Source organism: Dermacentor albipictus, chromosome 2 (assembly GCF_038994185.2).
Source record: "Dermacentor albipictus isolate Rhodes 1998 colony chromosome 2, USDA_Dalb.pri_finalv2, whole genome shotgun sequence".
Taxonomy (NCBI): Eukaryota; Metazoa; Arthropoda; class Arachnida; order Ixodida; family Ixodidae; genus Dermacentor; species Dermacentor albipictus.
The window spans coordinates 181,320,409-181,344,126 of record NC_091822.1 but is presented as its reverse complement, the minus strand read 5'-3'; the positions used below and the strand labels follow the sequence as shown (position 1 = coordinate 181,344,126).

Here is a 23,718-nt window from a genome sequence, read left to right as displayed (position 1 = left end):
GGCTTCCCATCTAGTTGATTGAGAGCTGTGCAGAGGTCTTGCCTTTCGTTTTCATAAGACGGGCAGTAGCACAGTAGGTGTTCTATGGTTTCCTCTACACCGCAGGCATTGCACTCGGCGCTATCAGCCATTCCAATCAGAAATGCATAAGCATTTGTGAATGCGACTCCCAAACGTAAGCGGCACAGCACTGTTTCCTCATTTCGCCGAAGACCTGGTAACAGCCGCAGTTGCATAGAGGGATCGAGGGAATTCAAGCGATGGTGAGTGAATTCAGATGTGTGCCACTTCTCCAATGTCAAAGAAAACCATATAGAAAACATTGATAGAAAAACAGCAGTGTCCAATGCGTTTCTCTCATTGCGAATTCTCTTTATGTTCCTTGTTTCTGTTATCGCAATGTGTTCGTTGTGGACTCTGCTTCTGAACAGGCTTGGAACTGAAACAAGGCCTAGAGATTACTTAAGAGAAGAAGAAAACAGCAAACGCAAATGACTACTTCTCCTCTTCGTGCATATATTAACCTTGAGTGATCTCCTCGGTTCTTTCCGTTGCCTTGTGTGGTGTAATGGGTTTTGGATGGTGTGATTGCAGTGTCCTGCTTTCAACTTTCTCGTCGAGTGGTTGACTATGCATGGATCCCAATTTAATAAACCTTTAATGCAGTGCCCAACATATATTGGCGTGTTGAGGAAAAGTTGCGCGCTACTAAAGCGCCTCTGGCTTTTTTATAGTCTACAGACACTATCAAGGCCTCTCGGATAGGTTTAGTGTGTATGTGCATATCTGTAGGTGTATGTGCGTGTATTATTCTGTATGCCGCAACTCTCGCCCAGCGTCTGTCGTAGCGTTTTCTTCGATTAGAAGCAGTTTACCGCATGTGTTCCACTCTTAATGCGATTAGAATTCTTTGCCTACTTCGGGCGTTTTGAGGCTATTTATCTACCTAGCCTCTTACGCCAACCCAGTGATCTAAGTTGTCTACCAGCTCGAAGACGTGATGCCACCGGGGTCGTTGCATCATCGTCATTCCAGCTTCGTCATCTTGCTTTCCTCATTCCGCCTTCGTCACGCCTTCTACACCGCCCAGTGGCTCAAGTTGTCTAATAGCTTGGGGTGCTAAGTGTGTGCCCGTGGTCTTGAGGTCGCCACGGTCGTTGTATCGTTGTCATTCGAGCTCTTACAGCTGTGCTGTTTAGGACTAGGGTTACGTGGATTTTTCGTGTCCATCAACAAACCTGCGTGTGCAAAAAACTCAGCTCCCGAATTTGATGCAGAATCGCTTCATTCCGTGCAAAAGCTTATACGTCTCATCACACATGGATATGTATGTTCAGTAGGTTAGCTATCAATAGGCACAATTTTCAAGATAAGACTCTCAGGTAGATAACCTTTTCTTCTTTGCTTGCTTACGGGGGACTGAGGCATTAAGGCGGCACGAGCCATTCGTTGTCCTACGTAAGGGACAAATTTCTCGTTGGGCAGGCATAGAAATGCTTATGCATTTAATAACAGAGGTGATACGAGAGAGAGAGAGAGAGAGAGAGAAAGTAATGCAGAGAAAGGCAGGGAGGTTAACCAGAGGTAGTTCCGGTTGGCTACCCTGCACAGGGGGAAGGGTTAAGAGGGATAAAAAGAGAAACAAAGTGGAAGGGGGAGATAGAAAGAAAGGGAGACAAGCACGAACAAAGCGCGTACGCTACAGAGCGGTAGGGGGTGGCATTCTTAGAGTCTGTCGTGAAGCCCCGTATACCGCAAGAACCTTAATAGCGCGAGTAGGGCCTTCAACGCAGATGTTCTTTCGGAGCATTGGCCTAAAGCTTTTAGTTCTGAAAGTGGACGATTGTCCAACTGGTCCAGTACTCTGCACATCACTTGTCTCTCAGCACCGTATCGCGGGCAGACACAGATAATGTGTGCGAGCGTCTCGTCGGTGATACATGTGTCGCACGTGGGGCTGTTGGCGAGAAATGTGTGTGCGTACCTACCGGCAGGATGACTACCGATCATGACAACTTGGTCAGCCCGCTGGCGCCATACCGTCGTCGTCACATCATCGCAGTCATACACTTGTCCCCATCCCCTTGTCCTCACGCCGTCGTTTTCCCGCCGTCGTCGTTATACCGTTGCCATCATGTTGGAACTGTCATTTCATTGTCGTCGTCGTCACACCGCGTCCTCTTCTTCCGTCGGCTTTATTCCTTCTTTGCCATTCAATTGTCGTCACTTCGTTGTCCTCATGTAGTGGTCGTCGTGCAGTGATGCTCCCGAGCTACCTTGGCAAGCGAGTGCCACAGTGAAGTGGAACGACACTGGAGACAGTGTATGTCGCATATAGCTGAAGCAACGGAACTCTCAAAATGACCCCAACCGAGTTTAAATAAGATTAACACGAGCGACACGGTGCGTCGCTACATTGCTTCAATGCCAATCGCATTACCGTCGACAGTGATCGCCAGATAAGCTCTGCCGCATTTCTTTTTTCTCTTTCTTTATCCGTTAAAACCAGCGCATATGTAGAGGTAGTAAGTGTGGCTATGCATATAAGCCGATCCGATATACGTGCCTTGTTTCCAGCGGGCCGAGCAGCGGCCTGAAAAGTGACTGCTGTTCTGCCCCGCAGCCGCCCGTGGGAGAGACAGCGGTGGTAGAGGAGGAGGGCAAGTCCTTCTCGAGCGCTTCCCCCGCAGCATGCAAGTCTTCAAACACCCCAAAGTTTTCGCATGAAAGCACGTGCGTCTCAAATAGCTATATTAGTCGGCCTTCGGCGACGAACTTGTCCCGACAGTCGGTTGGTTGCGCGAGGGCATCGGCCCATTTGTATCGGCGCTGAAAGTCCGACCACCTCTGACCACAGACCATGAGAACAGGCGACAGAATCAAATAAACCTCTATCTAGATCTATCTCTCTACCTTTATTCCTTCCCCAGTGCAGGGTAGGCAAACTCGATATCCCTATTCCACTTCCGGTTAACTTCCATGCCTTTCCCATCTCATTTGCCTCTCCCTCCCTCTTGACTATAAGGCTGAAGAAAAAAAAGTTAAACTTGATATGCATGCACACTGTTAGTACGTTGAGGTCAGGTTGTGGGAAGCATATAAATTTCGCATAGCACTTTATGTTCAGACGGATTCGTATAGCTAACTAAAAGGGAAACGTCTGGGTTGAGGCCTGTCTCGTGCATAAAATCTGACAACTCGAAGAAAAGCGAAGGTGAAACGCGAAAACAGATCAGTCTGTTTACAGACGACAACGTGAAATGTGCGAGTAACTGTGGAAACGAATAAATGCTCGGCTGGACACTATATATGCCTTTTAAGAGCAAATACGAACAGAAGCTTCTGTAAGGCTTTTTTATCTTCTGCACCGAGTGTCAACAGAGCCCGCGCAGTAACAAACCACAGTGCTGCCAAACAACGCTGCAGAGGTTCTGTTTTTGTAATGAAGCGTACCCGCCTTTCGGGCGCCGCCCAGCAGAAAACAATCTCGCGGTACCTTTCTTTCTTTTATATTTCTTTTCTTTCCTTTCCATTCGGGAAATCCCGCTTCTGCGTGCACTGCGCGCGCTGTTGCACTGAAGATGTTAGTCGACGTGAGTCGCATGCGCCTTCCGAAGCGTGCGCGCACTGCCAGCCACCAAAGGCTCTTCTGTGCTGTGCTATACCCGTACGAGCGACGTGGAAGCACCGAGAAATGTGCACTGCTCGGCGCCTCGGCCTTGGACGACATATTCGCATGCGGCTTGTACAGCGTCGTTGCAGGGAGCATACCTCGCTGACTTACTTTCGAAGCAACTGTTTACGCATTCGTCGTCTGTGCCTACAAGGCAAGTCTCTCGGACGTTTACGTATGAGTATTTCATAACAGGTGCCAAACTAAAGGAAACGAAGCTGTGAACAGAGGAGGATCAGGCGCTTCAGTGGAGTTGAGGAGATATGGAGACGTGCGATAGAGTTGGCTGCCATAATACGGCGGTATTTGGATATCTCTGGGAGGAGCGCTCGTTCTGCAGTGTGTCTGAATTAGATTTATGATGATTGCCATGATCGTAATCCTGCAACAACCACAGTGCTTCTATACGGGCTTCATATTTTGAAGAATAGACGGTGCCATGTGAGATCGATCCTAATGGATGCGACAGGGAAGGGAAGAGACGATTTCCTCGATAGCATTCGCTTAGCAACCCGTGTTTTACGAGCCAATCCTCGTGTCTTAGCCAAACTACAGCATCAGGACTTCTTAACATATTAGCCATTTCGACTTAATATTCTAATCTAGGACAAGTGACTGAGAACAGCGCCAGCGAAAAACCGACTGGTCAAAAGCTATCATACGATAGAAGATTGCGATGACATTGCTTACAGTAAATTTGCAGCCAAGCAGCGCAGGATGTTTTACTTTTGGCGACTGCTCTTCTTCAGAGCAGAGTAACTTAGTATACGGTATACCCTCCTGTAACCTTTACTGACCTTCCTCTCTGCTCTCTAGTTCAAAAGAACAAAGCTGTTGCTTTTGCTTTAAGCTGCGACAGGGTTTCATATTCAGGACCTACACGGCCCGATGAGAAGGTATATTATTTTTCTGGTATATAATATAACTTACAATGAAAATTATAAGTGCAAGTTTTAAGACGCTTCATGAACATACCATCATACTGAAGGCAAGCTTCTTCCCCGCTGTTGATATCCTCTGCCTTTATGGCGGAGGCACAGAAGTAAGAACTAGCTCCAGATGCACCAGTACGTCAGTCTTAGGATGAGCGAAGTCTTTTATTAACACACACCCAAATACAAAAATAAAGACAAGCAGGGAGAAAGTCTCCTTCAGCGGGATATCACCAACCTCACAGGCTTGATCAAGCCCACTTCATAACAAAGGCGACAGCTTCCCCAAAGCCCCGTGTCCTGTACAAACCCAATCAAGTCCCACCCACAAATCTTTTCCAATTGGGACACAAGTGTTTTTCCAGCCAGTATTTGGTACTGGGTCATCGCCAATAAGTGCCATATTGTGAAATTCGCCATCTTTATTCATCTGACTGGCTCATTGGGCTGCTGCGGCATATATTATTGGTTCGAAGGGCCAACATGGCAAAAGTTAACAACATGGAAGAAGTTAACAGTGCCCAGAATAACACCACCAGGTCTCAGACATGTGAGCCATCGTGCTGCGTCATGCTTCAGTAATCTTTCCGTCGTCGCGCCGTGATCGTTGTGGCCTGACACCGCGTTCTCGCGGCATGACCAGCTATCGCAGTTTTGAGTTTCCCTTGAATCTTTACAATGAGTGGCCCTCGCAACAGCATATTGAACTGAAAGAATCAAGCGGCCCACTGAGAGAAGAAGCCCGCGTCTGTGGCAGCGAAACAGCACCTAAATTCCCATTGGCTGCGACGTCACGTCACGTGCGCGCCTCAACGGTGCAGAGCAGGCGAAAGGGAACACCTGCTGCCGCGCTGGCACGCCAGGTGTTGCGTGAGGGGAGAGCGCACCGCAGCGACGCCACGTCACCCTCGCTCTCAGAGGCCTGCGTCATCGGCGCGTTCCTTGTCCGCTCAAGCTCTCCCCTGCTTCTCAACTGCGCCTTGGTAATAGTTATGAGGACATGCATGTATAAAAGCAGAATACATTCGAAAGAAAAAACGTTGGCGGTAGTGAATCTCGAAATTACGACCCTACGCTCAGAGGCCGTGTGTCTTACCCACCGGGTTAAACCAGCGCCTCTTAGAAAGCTGGCCTGTGCACTCTCTTTTATGACATCATGCTGCTTGGACTGAAACTTCCATTGCGAAGCCCAGCGTGACGACAGCGGGGATGTCAAAATCACCGCGGATTGCTCGGGAGCGTCCCCATTAGATTCTATAGCAGTCGTGCTAGGTAGCATGACGGCATGGTTCGAAGTGCGCAAGTCTTGTGCTATTTAGGAGGCGTTGACAAACTTCTCGACGCGCTCGCTTGCCAGCGAGGAAATGATAACTCGAGGGATCGCTCTGGCGTTGCTCAATTGGACGTTAATGATTTCGCATTCGCAACCCATAGGAAGATCCTAGGTGTCCTCGGATTTCTCTTTCCTTCGTTTGGCAACAAGTTTATTGCTCTCGTGATGTCAATCCTATCACTTAATTTTGAATGAATGTCACCATAAATTTTAGAAATCTAGAACTTCTGTGTTAAGAAAAAACAAGCTTTTCTGTCAAGGTTTTCCCACTAGAGGCTTGACCATCATAAGGTCGCTACATTCCGGCTTGTCATCATGACGCTCAAAGTTCACGCCACTAGAAGTGCAGTTTACCTTCGTAAGAAATGTTGAAATGGAGCAGCGGCAATTCAACGATAAATAACTTTCTACTCAATAAAGTACGCACCAATTATGAAAAACTGTGCAATGTTTTTTTTTTAATTTCATTATGGAAAGTAAAAAATAATTCATGTTATAACTCGAATTGCTTTCATTCAAGTCACTATTATTCACAACAATCTTCAAATTGTTCTGTCCAATACCCTGCTATCAATAAAGGCCAAACTGCAGTTCTGCCCCCCCCCCCCCAAAAAAAAACAAGTAAAGAACTGGAAAAAATGGCGCAGGCGAAGCATTGATTGCTATGCAAATTAATAGACAGCTGTACGAAGCAATGATAGTAACATTATCGGCCATATAAAGTAGTAAACACTCGCTTACTAACTAAATTAACAAGCATGGTGTCACGCTCGCACAGGCAAACATAAACACATCTCACTCGATGATCGCGTACATTAGCTTTCAAAATGCTGGCATGAGTAAGAGCGGCAGCAGCAGCGAGCGAATCGATCTTCGGGCTGCCTCTCGCTTCAATGCAAATTAAGCGGTGATAAAACAGCCCACACGACGCTATGTGCTCCCGATGATCCTAGACTCCGTACTCATCGCAGATAGCTCTCGAGATAGGGCCGACGCGACTCGCCATACTCAGCAGCCGCTAGAGTAGAACACCCCGCCCTTCCCTCCATTCCCTCCGGTGCCTTGCGCGCGATGGAAGACGGCACGCTTCCTCCCCACTTTCCTCGCTTGCGCGGCCGAGATTGAGCCGCCATCGTCGGCTCACCGTCGCACGCTTTCACTTGCACATACAGCATACGGCGCGCGGCGACGATGTCTTCGCCCTTGGACATTATACGGAACAACATGGCGATGCCGACGGCGATGGCAGAAGTGCGCCTGGAGTGTCCGCATAATTGCTATCGCAATAAAAACAGTCTGAGGAGCACCTCTGCTCGAATACTACCAGTGCCCATTAGCGACACTCCTCTTCGCGTGATCTCGCACCCCTAGCCCCTTGGAGCTGCAGTACTGTGTTATGACATTAAGGCAACTGCTATTTCCAATAAGTCATGCTCTCTTCATATCCTTGCACAGTCAACATACATGATTAGGCACGCTTATCGTAGTAGGCCAACCCCCAACTACCAAGAAAGGCCACACGACACGACCATCTGAAAACAGCTCGGAAAGTGTTCCCTGAGCATCTGTTCGAACACAACCGATTCACACATACACCTGCCGCTTTCCGAGCATAATGCTTCGCTTATTTATGTAATCTGGGAGGCAACGCGAAAGGATATTAATGCATTCGTGGGTAAACCCTTCGCGTAGGCGTTCTCGCTCCACCCATAAGAAGAGAAGAAGAAGAAACATGAGCGAGTGTAGATTGGGAAAGCGCGGTTAGACACTTGCTGGCCACTTGATCAAACAGCCACCGGTTGCTTTTCTTCGTTGACTCTTTTTTTTCCCTAATCTCCAAGCCGTGACAAGACACCATTTGTAAGGGTAAGCCTTCTTTTGCCTTTTGCTTTTTTCCGGAGCTTCGCGCGATTTCAGCTCAGCTGTGGACCGCTTGCGTATTTCTTTATGACTTGCTTCAGCACTTATTATGTCTCCTGCGTCTTTTCGATCGCCCTTGACTCCAACCATTAGGCATCAAGACGTGATGCGCACCTTAGAATGAGCCTTAGCCTCTTGGCTCATCCTAGAAGGCTCCGACAGAAAATTACTGCTCTGCTTAAAACGTCGTTACGCTTTTTTTTTCTTGCTGTTGTCTTGTGTCCTCCTTTCGGAGTGAGCTTTACATCGCCGAGTATAATCTGACGAAACGACGCAGAATTTGTTAGCTTTTACGTGAGGAATAAGGCTGAAAAGAGAAAAAATAATGTACAGCAGTCGGGCCTTTGTCTTGAATTCTATTCCTGCAGTGAGATCCCTATACCAAAAGTCCATTCCGAAACCCCAGCAATAATTTTTTGCCTTCGCCTTTCCTCTTGGGAATTGCAAAATCCCGCTAAATTAAAACAGCCCAAGTTTACCGGTGCGCAAGCTGCCGAAAGAGGGACGTGAAAGTATGTTGGGCTACGTTGCGAGCCTCTTGAAACGACTCCGCTACCTTGCATGCTCAGTGCAGTTAGCACTGTGCCAAGGATAATATATTGAGCTAACGTTTTCGCACCCTTATTGCAGAGTAAAATACCACGTTTTTACAGCGATCGCACGTGAACAGCTTTCGCTTATAAAAAAAAAAATTCCATGGCGGTCAACACGTGACTTCCCTAATATCAGGACGAAAAGTGATTGACACAATTTACGTAGAGATTGTACCCACAAAGTACGAGTTACTTGTTCTCTTTCTTAGCTTTTGGCGGAAGTTTCTCGTTATATTTTTCTTTTCCTCCGTCCCACCTGGGAAAACCCAAGATATCTGCTCTTCCACATTACTCACTTATTAAGCAGCAAAGCCAACTCTAGGGTTTGTTTTTCTTTAGAGCGAAGCAGCACAGGATTAGACTCCCAAGGTAGTGCTGAGCAGTTCCTTCAGTATTTTATAAAGAAACCTGCAATGTGACATTCGAGAACGGCCATAGATTGCAAAAGAACTCTGTGTGGGTCTCGAGTTTACGTGCAAATAATGGGAGAGAAATGGATTTTGGAGAAATGGCTACTGGGGTGAAGTGGATTGTTTTGCCGACTTTCGAATACGAGCGGCCTCTTCTGCGAGTTCCTGGAATAGCAGAATTATCATTTACTTTCTCTTTTGGGTCGTTGAAAACCTTTTCCCGTAAGATTATTTTAGGTTCCTGTAAGTACATTTTCACAGCAAATATTTCTTGATCTTGATCTTCTTGATCGGCCGTTCGCTTATAATCTTCGATAGCGAACATGGTAAGGCAGATGTAAGTAAGATATAGTTCGTTATGGTACTCGAGCCCACGACCATTGGTGTTAAGGTAAAGTTAATTAACCGCAGTCAATTAAGATAGGGTTAATTAAGGCGCGCGAACCCTCGGCCTTTGGTAGAAGTCGAACCCGCCACCTTTGGTGTTAATTAAGGTGAATTAAGGTTAATTTAGCGAAGCTACTGCAAAACCACCACAACATTTGATGAGGGAGTTATGTATTGTTTTAATGACGGTTCGCATGCTTGTTTTGAAGTTCTTTATCGAAATGCATGCTGTTCTGTGTGTTGTATGAGTAATTTTAATGAATGTGTCTACTATTCGCTTAACTTCACTGAGCGCTTGTAGCATCTGCCGTAAGGTATGAGTCATTGCTCGCTTACGGGTGTACGAGCCATTGCTTACGGTGGTGGGATCTATTCATTGTCTTACGTGACGGACAAATTTCTCGTTGGGTAGGTAGAGCAATCTTTACGCATTTAAATATGCAACAGTTTGAGCCATCGCTGTCATAATTGCATTCTTTTGCATCACTGAAGGTAGCAGATTCCGTCAAATTTTGCAAGATTGATGTTCATTTCTTATGAGCGATATTAGTGCAGCAAGAAGACAAAGCGTACAGGAAAGCAAGACAAAAACGTGAGGAGTGTGTCTGTGTGCCTTGTCTTTTTGTTGCGCTAGTTTACCTTATCAGCAATGCAAGACCAACCAGCCCAACAATTGATTCTTGTTTATATTAATTTCTTTAGGAGAAAGAAAAATCCGCCATTTTGAAGACGCCCCTACTTCCTAGAAGCCATTATAGTGATTGAAAGAACTTGCGTTTTTGACCGTTTTGTATGCCTCTGAATGAAGGTTATCACATACGTACAGCACAAATTCGTTTGTGCGGTACTCGTTTTCTCTCTTCCAGGGCCATCTTCCGTAGGGTGTGGGTGAAGGAGCCGCTAACAAAAACTTAGTCTGAAATAGTCACCAGAATCCAAATCAACGTGGAGCCTTTTCTCACTCGAAGCGCAACCACTGCTGCCCTTTTCACAAAAATCCAGAGCAGAACCGAAACAAGCCAACACAATGATTCCGCACGGACGCTGGGTAGCGTGACTCAATGCAAGTGCGACAGCCTGGCTTGCAAATCGATCCATGAAATCGTTCACCGGTTATATTTCACAGAGCCTTTATAAGAATCTGACACAACAAAATTTTCCCAAAGTAACCTTCGCCTTCAAGATCTAAACAGCAAGTAAACAATCGCTTCCCTGTATTTATTAAAACGTGGCGTTGGTCACGTGATTAAGCGTGAGCGACCATGGTGAGACTTACTGCTGCCTTATTCGTGGGGATTTTCGATCCTCGTTGAAATTAATCTCGATAAACTTTTCAAGAGAGATCGGCGCACGAAAAATGAGCGCCCAATAATAGGATCGACGCCAAGCGTACTCGAACTTACGAACAGCAGTGGTCGATCTGTATTGAGTTCGATTTTAATTTGTTCAGTCACGACAGAGTTTATATGACAAAGATCTGTACATATGATCGAACTATAATTGCCACAGGGATTTCTCGCTTCGTTCAAGCGAACGGAGCCGCTCACTCCCGAAGACAGCCAATCACACGCGAGGAGGCAGAGGGCCGTTTTTGGATCCGCTCACGGACGTCACGTCCACGTATGCCAGCTGTCAATGGCTTCGAACCCGAGCACGCCGGGCCTGTTTCCGCTCGTCAGTGGGCGTGAGGTATTTCAGGTATCCGCAGAACAGGCTAAAAACAGGAACCCGTGATAGGACCCCGTGAGGAACGCTGCGGATTCGCAGCACGCCCTCACAGCAGCCGCGGGCGCTGGCAGCATGCCTTCGGGAGCGCTTTAAGCCGAGCGAGTGTTGCAACGTGCAGGAATTGTGCTACACCCGCGCGCTGGCCGCATCCGGCGTGGCCAGCTCGACGTCACTGTGAAAAGGATCCGCTTGCTTTCTCTTGCCACTCTCGCCATCTCTGACGCAGGAAAAACTGAAGCGCACGGCTTTCAACGCCATGCACCGCGGCAGCCTTTGCTTCCTCAACGGTCAACGTGGGTCTCCTGTTTGAAGCACGCAACAGGTGCCCAAGCTTTGTGGGTCTCTTTTCTTTTTCATTTGTCATTAGAAAGCTTGCCCTGCGACGTATGTAGTGAGTTACTCTACGTAATGTAACTATACACGTGCAGTTTCATGCACCGCTATCGGTGGCTATTTAGGCATTTATTAGCGCTTGAATACTAATGTGTATACCGCTGAAGAAGGTGTGGACTGTACACCTCTTTGCCACCAATGGTGACCTTCAAGCAAGCCCAGTTGAAAGTTGTGTCGTTGTCTTCAAATCAAGCGACGGCAGTATGACCCGCGGTCGCATGCTCAGAGAAAGAACGTCATAGCCACTAATCCGCACCTGCGGTTTCTTCGCTTTCTCGCTGCACCGACATGGTTAGAGCTAAGACGCAAAAGGTGTTCGTTTGAAAAAAAAATAATGTTCCGAAACATTGATGCCAGATCTTACAACACCATTTTCGAAAGCAAGGACAGCGTTGGCACGTCATAGCACTCACGCTCGCTTAATGTTGCGACAGACTACAGTTTCAGTAACACCTCCTCCGGAATTAAACACTGCATGAATAAGTCGTAAAGAGATTAGAATCTCGCTACCGTAGCACCCATCATAAATTTTCGATCTTAACAGAGTTCCCCAAGTGACTTCAGCCGCCTGAGAATCTAATCTGCCATCAGATCCAAATACATTCTGTTCACTCTTCAAAAGCGAAGTTGTTAGGAAGAGATATTGCTTTAAACGATATCTCAGTAATTCGCATGGTTTGTAGTTTTGAACAGCGTGCCAAAAGACAAAGGCACAGAGAAAAACGAAGTGTCCAGCAGACGCGTCATCATCCGTTCCTTCTGTATGTCTACTTTTTTCTGACGCGTTTGTCATGATCATGAACCTTTACCAACTAGTATTTCAGTTCCGCAGCACTCGCATGGCTCATTCCACCTGTGGGAATAGCTCAGGGTTTCACGAGTGTGCTCGGCCTGACACGTATTACGGCATAATGATGACGAAGTTGCCGTCATGTATGACAATGTAAGCAGTTCTCGGTATTGTAGCGCACAGTTTTCTTTACATCTCAGCAATCGTATACTCAGCCACGTCTGCGAACGCTGCACTTCTCGTCAACTTCTCGATATAATAAATTTAGCCTACCTGAAGAAAAGACAGTAAAGCATCGGCAACAGAAGAATCTGTGAATGCACAATGAAAGGACAAAGCAGCCGCAACTATCCATAGCCTATAATGTTCAAACGGTGTGCACGAAATTTCATCAAGCATAATCACAAACCAACAGCGATAAAAACTTTGAACGGCCTTGAAAAACATCAGCCCCGGCATCCCATGTGCCGCCTCCATATCAGACTGTTAAATCTCTGGTGCGTAGTTTTCTGAAAGTCCACACGTGTCCTTGGACTAAGGCCAACTTTAAGTTTCCGAATTACCATACGCTCGTAATTGCTATCGAAATTCATTAAAAGATATTTCGAGCTACTTACCAAAAGAACTTGGCCCAAATGAAGATATTTCTTGGAAGACGATTGATTAAGTGAGTGACGGCTTATACACACGAGCCACAGTGAAATTCATCAACACTAACGGCAATGCCTGCTGTACGTTTTCTCGGACACAAAAGCTTAGAGCCCCAAAAGCCAACCACAAGACCCATGGTTACAGTTTTTTTGGCACAGGAAACTATTCAAATGAGTGAAAGTATTTAGAAATATGGAACGTCAAGTGCACCTTACTATTTCATTCTGGCTTCTCTGTGAATTATGCGTGGCACTAAACAAAACGAGGAATAAATCTCGAGTAAGATATTTTCACACTTCGAACAACTGTGCCTACTGTCTATACTGGCGAGAAATATATTTCTCCAGAAAGTAATCTGGTCATTACAAAAATCACGCTCGGTACCTTATAACCCTTTTAAAAGATCTCTAAAGACTGTAAGAAATCGTGAATGCACGTTGGTCAGTGGTCGCTTTTGCGGCAATACCATCAACATTATTTTGATGGTTATTTGCTTTCAAAGTTTTATTGGATTCAAGGAGATAAGGTTCCGCAGAGTGATAGCAGGTGGACCAACGGTTTTGTGTGAACTGAGTAGTTGCGCGTGCGGATCGCTAGCGTACATGTCTGCGACGGCAGCAGCATGACGACACACCAAGTTGGAGGCGATCGCACAGTGGCAGCGGAATGATTTCCACACCGGCCGTTCGACTCGAGCTTCCGATGTTGCAAGTGCTGGATTTTCATAGGTGGTGGACGAGCGTAAACGAGAAGAAAAAGAAACAGATTGTGCCGTAATCAGCGACGGCGTTTATGCAATCGTACGTATTTAGGACGTTGTCATGCGGTGCATGTGAAACGAGGATATTTGCACGCCGGCGAAGAAACGTTAAAGCATGATTAACTGGGGCGATCGTGAAGTAGGTATTTCCACGCAGCGTCCTACGGAGAAAGTACCGAAGAAATTGGGACGGTCCCGGGTACAGTGCAGTCTAGCTGGGCGCCTCCGAGCGCGAGTTGTCATCACGAAAGAAGACGAGGAAGCGGCATGGGCCGCACACGCCGAGCGTTTCGAAAAGTTGGTTGGCTTTCGCACTCGAGAAGCGTGCGCACGATCGTGGCCCAATGCTGAAAGCACTGGGCAGCTACGGCAGAGGTTTGATTCCATCCAGTCGGTCCCCCAAATCGTTTTCTTTTTTATTAAAGGAACGCGATACGGGAGTCTACCTAGCTATATCCTACCTGCTGCAGAGTGCCAAGAGTGAGGCGAAGAATGCTCCGCATTAGAACCTCTTGTGCCCCGCCGCCGTCAACAGAACAAAGCCTACACGAGACTTTAGCGAGCGTCGAAAGATATCCGAGGACGTTCGCGTGTCGTAACCACGGAAGCGCTCGTTGTTCAATTCTGAGAAACCGCGCGGTAGGCACGAGTCTCTTTCTTCTGAGTAGCCGGGCGCATTCTCTGACTCACGTGTACAAGTCGAGCACATAAAAGCGCTGCCGGCTTTGCTCGCGTCATGTGCACTGCCGGAACGCGGAAAAGAGAACGGGAATATCCGTGCTCGCAGACAAGGCATGCTATACTGCTTTGCAATATATTTTCCTGGTACTTCACAGTTGGCACTAAGGGCGATTTCTCAGCCGCAGTACGACTTTCTGCGCGAAGAAGCCGGCCAGTGCTCGAGCCTATTGCGGCTGTAGAACTGTACGCAGGCCACTGCGGATGACTGACGACTAATAATCTGTTGAGGGGCCTACGGACGCGCGTCACAAACAATTGAAATGGTGATAGTGGCAGCAGTATTAAGGTAGTGGGGCACCAGCTATAAGCAAACCAACATTCTCGCCAAGTGGTAAACTTGAGCAGGAGTTTATTGCAAAGGAAACAGAATATTTATTTATTTATTTATTTATTTGATTTATTTCAGAATACTGCGGGCCATTGCTTGGCCCAAGCATGAATATCATAACTTTGACGTAATCTAATGCTCTGTAGCCTTAAGTACGTATGATGTGGCAAGCCACTTTGATTAAATGCTCGTCGGATGGTAAAAGTTGATCTTTCTTAAAGGGTTGGCCAATATTTTACGTTTAGGATTTAGAAATTGAATATTACACACTAACTCTTCGTAGTCGAATTCCAAGAGAAACAAATTCGTCGTCTTGAATATTTGAAACTAGCGAAATATTTCGCAACTACGGAATGTTAACCTCTGGTGACTCCTCTCCAACTGCTAAACACATTGACGCAAATTATTAGAAGCGAGGCAACGACAAAAGTTTTCGAAGCAATGACGAAACAAAATGTGTGATGCGTTTTGTTTTTGGTTTCGAGGAGGAAGCGTACATTGCAACCAGCGATCTTGATGTTTGTAGACTATCATTTTGCGTTTCTGACAGTCCAGTCATGTAGCAGTTTTATATATCGCGCTACTACCTGTGTCGCTCTTTTCGCAACGGGCAATTTTTTTTCATTTATCTACGGCACAGAAGTGCTTCAGCAGCTTTCTATCTTTTTCAGGACTTCTTGGTATTTTTTCGGAAACAATCATTTAACACTTTTGAAAAGCTAGTCATTCTACAGGAGGCATTCATGCTTTAAGACCTTGTTTGCAAGCAGGCTCCAGAGTTGTGTAGCTATACGTGCAGTTGGTTTAATGACAATTAGTGTTCTTGTTCTTCAAACTGATCGTTTGTCTCTGATAGACGTCTTTTTTGCAATAGTCACTACAGGTGTGTTACCTAATATACCGAAATATATTTTTCTACTGTAAATACATGCGTCCACGTTTCTCTATGCGATATTTGATTCGATGTCGATATGTGGATTCGATGTCGATGTCGATTCGATATTCGATGTTTAATAGTTGGACTCAATTCGTACTCGAACAAGTCGATGTTCACCCACCTCTAGCATTTTGCATCCGCAGGTTGCGCGCACTTTCTATCTTCCAGCGTGTTGATGTGCATCACCATAGGAAAGCCTAAACGCCGATTAAGTGAGAACTGATCTTATTTATCGGTCGTAATCTTTCAACACCTCCATGTTATTGACCACGATCTGACCATGTTCGCAAAACAATGCGAAATGCGATAACACATGTTACAGCGTAAGATTTAGAGGAATGCTCGCACTGGCACTGAAGCTGCAATCGGGTTTTAAGATTACTAACTGGCTGGGATTCGGTGGGCTGAGGAACGTCGCACATATTTGCTAGGTTCTGCGTAAACCATAATGACGTAAAGTAGTCTCGCATGACTATGGTCAGCGGGCATTCCCTGTGGAGCCGTGATTCACAATGGACTTCAAGTAACTTAACTTCCTTTAAAGGCAACAGCATGTTGGTACTGTGTTTAGTTACACCATGCACGTTGTCTATTGCCCAGAAACACGTCGAGCGAGACCACTGTGCTCACGTTCATGAGAAATATTTTCTTAATATCAAACAATACGTGTGGTTACCACAGTTGCAGTCGTAATCAAAGTATGCCATAGCATCAACAACTGCATTGATAATACAATGCTGCTTTCGAATACCTGTCAAGTTTTTCTAGACCACTTTTCTGTTGAGAGTTCACTGCTGAGGTTTAAGTCGAGTTTTTCTCTACAGCGCTACAGCGATACCTCCTAAGCCCTACAGATCGGAGAGAATTAGGGACTAAGCCAGCTTGCCAAACTTCTGTATAAAGATCACAAAAGTATTTTTTAATTAGTACCAGATATCTTAACATGACCGCAATCCCCACGCAACCGAGGTTCAATGGAATATGGAGGCTTGAAGAAATGGATAGTGCATTGTTGAACAAGGGAAGTCGCTGGAGCCATTCTTTCGACGAGGCAATCCTCTTCGTTCTCATAAAGAAATAGGTTTTCAGGAAGAAGGAGAATTAAAGTTATCAACAATGAACACGCTGTAAGTCTAAACTGATGCATTTGCAGCGGGCTGTCTAAAGCCGGCCAAATGTGGGGGCATTCCTTGCTGAACCACGGTTGATTACCAGCTACATCGAAGGACAAATGTTCAGTAATTGAAAGGGCACAATTTTAAGCCGTTGGTGGAAAAACGACGTAGAGTTTTACACCGTCCGGCTCCACGTGTGGCCAAATTTAGGCAGCAGACTGCAAATATCCTATTTGGACAAATAGTGTGCCTTAGAAATTGTATAACGTACTCTCGTGTGACCTGTGGCGTGACCTCTACCTCTAGCCGTGTCATCCAAAACCTTCTCTAAATGTTTTAATAACGCTAAATGAACGAATAAAATACTTGGAGGACGGTTAAGCTTCGCCTTTAAGAGTGGAACGTGATAGTATTCAAAGATCCTCGACTGCTTCTTACGCTTCCCGGCAACTACAGCTGATGTAGCAGTATCGTTTACCGAGATGCGCTGACGGCGAATGCTATGCACGAAAGCGAGCTTTCTGGTAGAAACGCGGCCTCCTGCGTAAGCCGATCCCGGAGGTAGTGAACAGCCGCGGCAAAAAGAATTGCATGATTTTAAGGTTCCTGTTATTGTTTCGCTCTTTTAGTAAATCAGTCTGCGAAGATTTAACGTAAAAAGTGATCTCTGTCGGTGTTTTGTCTCACGACATTTGTTCGTGGGCTGCAATGCTCAAGATTCCGAGGAATAAGTTTGTCAAAAATGAGCAAAAGTATGTACGCTCAAAAATATAAGCCAAGGTATGAGCAACTTAAATGATATAATGGTGTGGTAATATAAGCCGCATATACCGCATGTCACATAGCAAGGCGTGGCATATACCTAAATATATGCGGCTATTCTCGCTCACGGATAATTCTGCCGAAGCAGGAGCCGACACTGGATCTTCTGCGAATCGGAACTCTTAACGCTGTCGCGTTAAACTTTGGGTAATTCCAAGTAAGTTCACTGCCAAGATTGCAACTAACATTAACAGTGCACAGATTCGACATGAACGATGAATGGGATTAAGTCAACGATGTTCTCGACCAATGATTAGTTCAGCTAGTTAGTAACGGCGCATTTTGATGGTGTTCTGTGAACATCATCAGCACTAAGGAAAAGATAACACTCAGAGCATCAGGGCCTTTTAACTCCGCCTCTAATCCTTTTCTTAGTGTGCGTGCGCCGTGAAATCCATCAGAATCTGGAGCCACCAACTAGCCCAAACCTACGCGTTGCTCACTGTCAAGCTATGGAAGATCTTGGAATAGCAAGCACGCCCAAACCTACCGGCTTGTCGGGGTAACCTAGATTTCAAAGCGACGTAGTTAAAGGTGAGACATACCGGGAAAAAAATCGTCAGCGACGACTATACTTCTCGCGTGTTGCGACGAAAGCTCGCTGAACGGCAAAAAAAAAAAACTTTGGCGAACGCTCAAGCTTCGCCTTTAGGAGTGGAACGCGATAGCACTCAAATATCCCCGACAGCTTTTCACGCTTCCCGGCAACTGCAGCTTACGTAACCATGATGTTTACCGGGAAACGCTGGCGGCGAACGGTATGCGCGAAGGCGCGCTTCGCTTTCTGGTAGAAACGCGGCCTCTTCCGTGGGCCGATGCTGGAGGTAATGCCCACAGCTGCGCCAAATAAAATTACATCATTTTCGGTTTCTGCTATTCTTTCGCACTTTTAATATTTGAGTCTGAGAAGATTTAACATAAAAGACATGCGCTGTTGGTGTTTCATTTATTTACATTTGGTTGTGGCCTGTCACTCCCGAAAATCCGAGGAACGATTTTGTCAAGAATGTAAGACAAGATAAGAGCAATTTTAGCGATTAAATGGCTTACGCAATATAACCCGCATATACCGTATGTCATATGCCAAAGCGTGACATGTACATATATCTCAATATATACGGGAATTTTCGCTCACAGGACGCCAACGCCAGCGCTGACGCCGATGCCTACACGACACCGGATTTCCTGCGACACGGGGTTCCTAATGCTTGTCGCGTTAAAAAGCCAGAATGTTCACACTTGGGCGACCTGCGCTCGCAGCTTAGGATACCTTTTACCTATCGAATTGAAATAAAGGCGTTTACGAGGAAAATTTAGTCTGAGCTAGATGCAGGGGTAAGCTATTTCTCAACAGGTGATTAACAGTGGAATAAATAAGCGGGGGAAATTTTATGCAAGAGAAATTCAGGAGCCCCCTGCATTCTTCCCTCTTTCATATTTTTATTACATATAAAGCAAAGAGAAAGGAATCAAGTGAAGTGTATTTACCTCATTCTCCACAGCGTCCCACTTATGGAGCAGAGCACCGTGACTCTGCAAGAAGAATGACTGGAGTTCTTTAGCCATACTTGGCCCTTGCGCCACAATGTGCGGAGTTCACCATCAGCATCAACCTACAAGAAAAGGCAATAGGGTTACTCAAAACGAAAGATAGGTTTCATTTATAAGAAGCACTTATATAGGTTGAATAATTGACCTTTATTTTCTTGTTATCTGCAAGATATCGCAATTATCAGAGCCCAAGAAGGTGGCGATGCCAGGTCAAATCTCGAGACAGGCATTATTTTTTTTTTTTACATTGAAGCTGTTAGCCTCTATTTGGCCAGGATTTTACTTAGGCTCCTGCTCATCCAAAAACAATGCCGTCACCTAGCGGCCGCGGCCATTCTGACAGACCTCAAACGGCCCCTAGAAAATAGCTTTGACTCTGAGTTTCCGCGTAACAGAATTACCTTTTCTCGTATATTCGAATTACAATCTGAAGCTATCATGTCCGCAGCCTGTGTGTACGTCGTACTTTACAAATTTTCTGACGGAATGTACTTAAAAAAAAATTCGCTTATTTCAATAAGACACCTGCGCTTGGCGGAGAGCCTATAGAGGAACACGAACATGTACGGGTGCGCGCCTGACGTACGTCGCTTGTAGTGGTAGCACTTGTCCAAGTAACGTCAGCTAGGGAGATGGTACTTGTCTAACGTCGCTTGTGCTTGTCTAAAGTCGGCGACAGCTTCCCTGTGCATCCACTTTTACAGGGAGGAATGGAGGCAGATTTTTTTTTTTTTCGCAGCGGTATTCTCGTAGATTTGTCCTGCTTTCAGTTAGAAACAGCCTCTTTCAAAAAAACATTTTTTTTTCAACTCATGATTTTTCGCTAAGGGACAGGCTTGAAGAAACTAAAGGAAGGCTGGGAGTGACCTTGACTGTGTGAAAGGTTCCTCTGTGATCCAGTGCAGAAATCTACCGACGGCTTGTTGGCCCGCTCGCGTCCTTCGGCGCGTGACAGTGAGGTGCTCGGTGCGATTTCTTGGCGGCGGCGGCGGCGGCGGCTGCGACCGTCGGCGGACGTCCCGCGCGAGGCGCCGCTGCGGGCCGAGCGTCTGTCGCCAGCGCAGGTAACGTGGTCGCCATGCTAACGCAGTCGGCACAGAGCAAGCTCTGCGCTTCCTTCAGCTGCTGTTTTGCTTTTGCTAGCCAAGCTGCCACCCACACGCCCACTTGTCGTTGCCGTCCTCCTTCTCCTCCTTCGCCCACTTCTTGTCCGTGCGCAAGGCAAGGTTCCGAGAACGCGGAAAACACACTGATTGGCTGGCTTCTCTTTCTGTTCTCGTTCGCGTTCTCTCTTCTTTTTGGTCACTGGGCAACGTGCAATAAAGATAGACTCGAGCTCGCGATGAGTGACTCGGCCAACTCCTGTAGGCGCGACGGACTGAGCACTTCGCGCGGCATGCTCCGGTACCGGCTCCTTCTCGCGTGCTCGGCGAGGACGACACGTGCACCAGAGTCGACGGTTGCGAAAACCACCCTCGCGGGCAGCGTATGCGGAAGTGCCGGAAAATTTTGTTTGGTGGAGAGACCTTCAGCTGGCGCTAAGGGATTGAGAAAGGACGTGAAGGAAAATAGAGAGGTTGACCACAATACCAGAGGCTGGCTGACTGACTTTATTGTTCTAAAAGAAGGGAGATTGCGAAAGAGGATGTGCCGAAAATAGCTAGGCCACGGATATCTTAACTGCTCCACCAGTCGGTGGACACCTGGAGAGGGCTGAGGGCAAGAAGGGAAGAACCGATGCGCCAGGAGCATACGCGGGCGTTAGTGAACATCAGTCCTGTGGTCGAGAATGAGTTACGTAAAAAAATGCTACCAAGGAAAGCCATTGTTACCATAAAGAAAAAGTCAACTTCCCTTGTGACCATCGACCACAAAGTAAAGTTGAATGCTGAGTCAGTTTGTAAAGCACTATTGTAGGAGCTGATGCAAAGATGACACGGTACAAAAAAGAAGTCCTGCGTGTTTCTTGTCTGTGTGCTTTTTTTTACATGGGACAATATTGCGCTGCCACTATGACAAGTGGCTAATACCAACATTCTTCGATAATGCCATCAGTTCGAAGTACTGCCTATTTTCTCAATGATTATTGCGGCTCATCATGGTCACATTTCATCGAATATCACACAATTTGTAGCGACCGTATTCGCACTAGCAAGGCCTGAATCCACTACCAATATTTGTTGGGCAGGAATACGTCATTCCATTACTTGCTAAGCTGATACATGCCCTCGAAAAATGCACCGAGCCGTTAGGCGTACACAGGCCGATGGTCGGCAGCCGGCCAATTTTTCTTGAGAATGACGTTTGTGCGCAATAACTGCTGAAAAGAACAGGTGAGGGCCAACGGAGATAGTGCAAAAGGTAACGTTACCGACCAGCCAGCGACAAGCAATTTCAAACTTATGAAAAGATTCATGTATATATTTCAAGACTCCTTGAAATCCTTGTTTCCATGTCAGGCCATTCAGGCCATCCTCGTTCATCTTTGACATTCATTGCTCGTGTTGCCACATGAATTATGTTCGACGAGCATAATCCACAGCTTAATACTTCTTTCAATGAAAGTATACATAACTCGAACGGGGAAAGTTTATTGTATGAAGCAGCGACTTATTATTTCATAATTCTTAAATTGTGTGTGAATGTGGATGTGCCAGGCAACCGACACCAACCATTAGTTCAATTTTGAGTGCATGCAATTTTGATCGTATGCGTTTGGCTTTTTCACTGTCTAAAGCCTCGTTTTCGAATTGCCAATGTCTTCAACATCAAATCCTAACTGGCGAAATAAACTTTGTTTCTGTAAATCACATCTTATGAACGCTCCGTTATTTCTCAATCTAGCTCTGCGCACTACTTCCAGTTGTTGGATCTCAGGTTGTGGGATGAGTAGGCTATCACGTTCAAAATATTGAGCTTTATCCTCGCTGATTCCATTATACCATAATATACAAAAAATTGGAAAAAAAACATTACTTTTTCACAAGATTAGCCTTCCTCACCGAATAAATTTTGTGAGAGGTGCACACAGATTTACACTGTGGATACACACTTTTGCTTGAAGTTATCAACAGGGGAGTGGGCTTAAAGGCGAAGCCTCGGTTTGCAGAGCCTACATTTTGACAATGAGACTCTCAGCAACATAAGTATTCGTGTCAAAACGTTGGCGCCACGCTGGGGCTTTTCTTCATCCCTCATCATCATCATCATCATTATCACCATCATCATCATCATCAGCCTGCTTACGCCCACTGCAGGGCAAAGTCCTCTCCCATACTTCTTCAACTACCCCGGTCATGTACTAATTGTGGCCATGTTGCCCCTGCAAACTTCTTAATCTCATCCGCCCACCTAACTTTCTGCCGCCCCCTGCTATAGGCTTCCCTTCCCTTGGAATCACCCGCCGTGGTTGCTCAGTGGCTATGGTGTTGGGTTGCTGAGCACGAGGTCGCGGGATCGAATCCCGGCCACGGCGGCCGCATTTCGATGGGGGCGAAATGCGAAAACACCCGTGTGCTTAGATTTGGGTGCACGTTAAAGAACCCCAGGTGGTCAAAATTTCCGGAGTCCTCCACTACGGCGTGCCTCATAATCAGAAAGTGGTTTTGGCACGTAAAACCCCAAATATTATTATTATTCCCTTGGAATCCAGTCCGTAACCCTCAATGACCATCGGTTACCTTCCCTCCTCATTACACGTCCTGCCCATTTCTTTTTCTTGATTTCAACTAAGATGTCATTAACTCGCGTTTGTTCCCTCACCCAACCTGCCCTTTTCTTATCCCTCAACGTTACACCTATCATTCTTCTTTCTATAGCTCGTTGCGTCGTCCTCAATTTAAGTAGAACCCTTTCCGTAAGCCTCCAGGTTTCTGCCCCGTACGTGAGTACTGGTAAGACCTTCATCCCTCACCGTTCGTCAGTTCAAGCCTACATCTTCCTTTGGCCCCCTTTTCTCGTTTGCATTATCGTTTTAAAAGGTATGAACGTTGGCGAAAACCTGCGATATCTTCCGTTTTCTAATGTAAGGCAGCTGAAATCCGTTTCGTCAGCGAACGCTTTACCGGAAATGGACATGATGGGCGCGTAACAGATCCTGCAAAACGATGTTCAACAATGGAGCGCGTTGTCGTGTCCGTACCGCGTCAAACATGTTCACTGCCGATGATTACGAACGAGCCCAGCGCTAGTTCGTTTTGGAACGTTTCAGCGTGTTGGCGTCTTCATGTACTCCGTAAGATGTAAACTTGCTGACACTAAACCCAGTACAAGAATCATGCATTTAATTTTTACCTGGTAAAAACAAAAAGGAGCTGCCATTTGGCATCTCTTTCAAGGTATTTATTACAAGCCATGGGACAGCTATATGCTGGCAAGTACTCCTTAATGTCACGCCCACTGCACTGCAAGATGGAGGCTCGCTTATAATGCTGATTATGTCAGACACGTCCGTTATTTCTTTATTTTTTCAATGACGTCGCGTACTAAGGCAATGCTTTTTATTGATTCTATACAGCCACATTTCTTTCTTTTCTGCTCTACGACAAGAATTCAAAAGGAAACATAAATTACCAGCAGGTTCCGAGTGGTGTCTATGTCGCAATTCATGATGCCTTACGTGGCTTTATTTTTACTTTTTAGTAAAACGCTTGAG

At 46.2% G+C, this 23,718-nt stretch overlaps 1 protein-coding gene across 1 annotated transcript in view; it reads left to right on the top strand.

The window, feature by feature from the left end:
• The first annotated feature begins 229 nt into the window (after nt 1-229).
• Nucleotides 230-23,718, top strand: part of LOC139056362 (uncharacterized) — a 109,943-nt gene continuing 86,454 nt past the window's right edge. Inside the window, exon 1 of the mRNA XM_070534544.1 lies at nt 230-263. Coding sequence (XP_070390645.1) covers nt 261-263 — 3 coding nt within the window. The 5' untranslated portion in view covers nt 230-260. The remainder of the gene's footprint in view (nt 264-23,718) is intronic.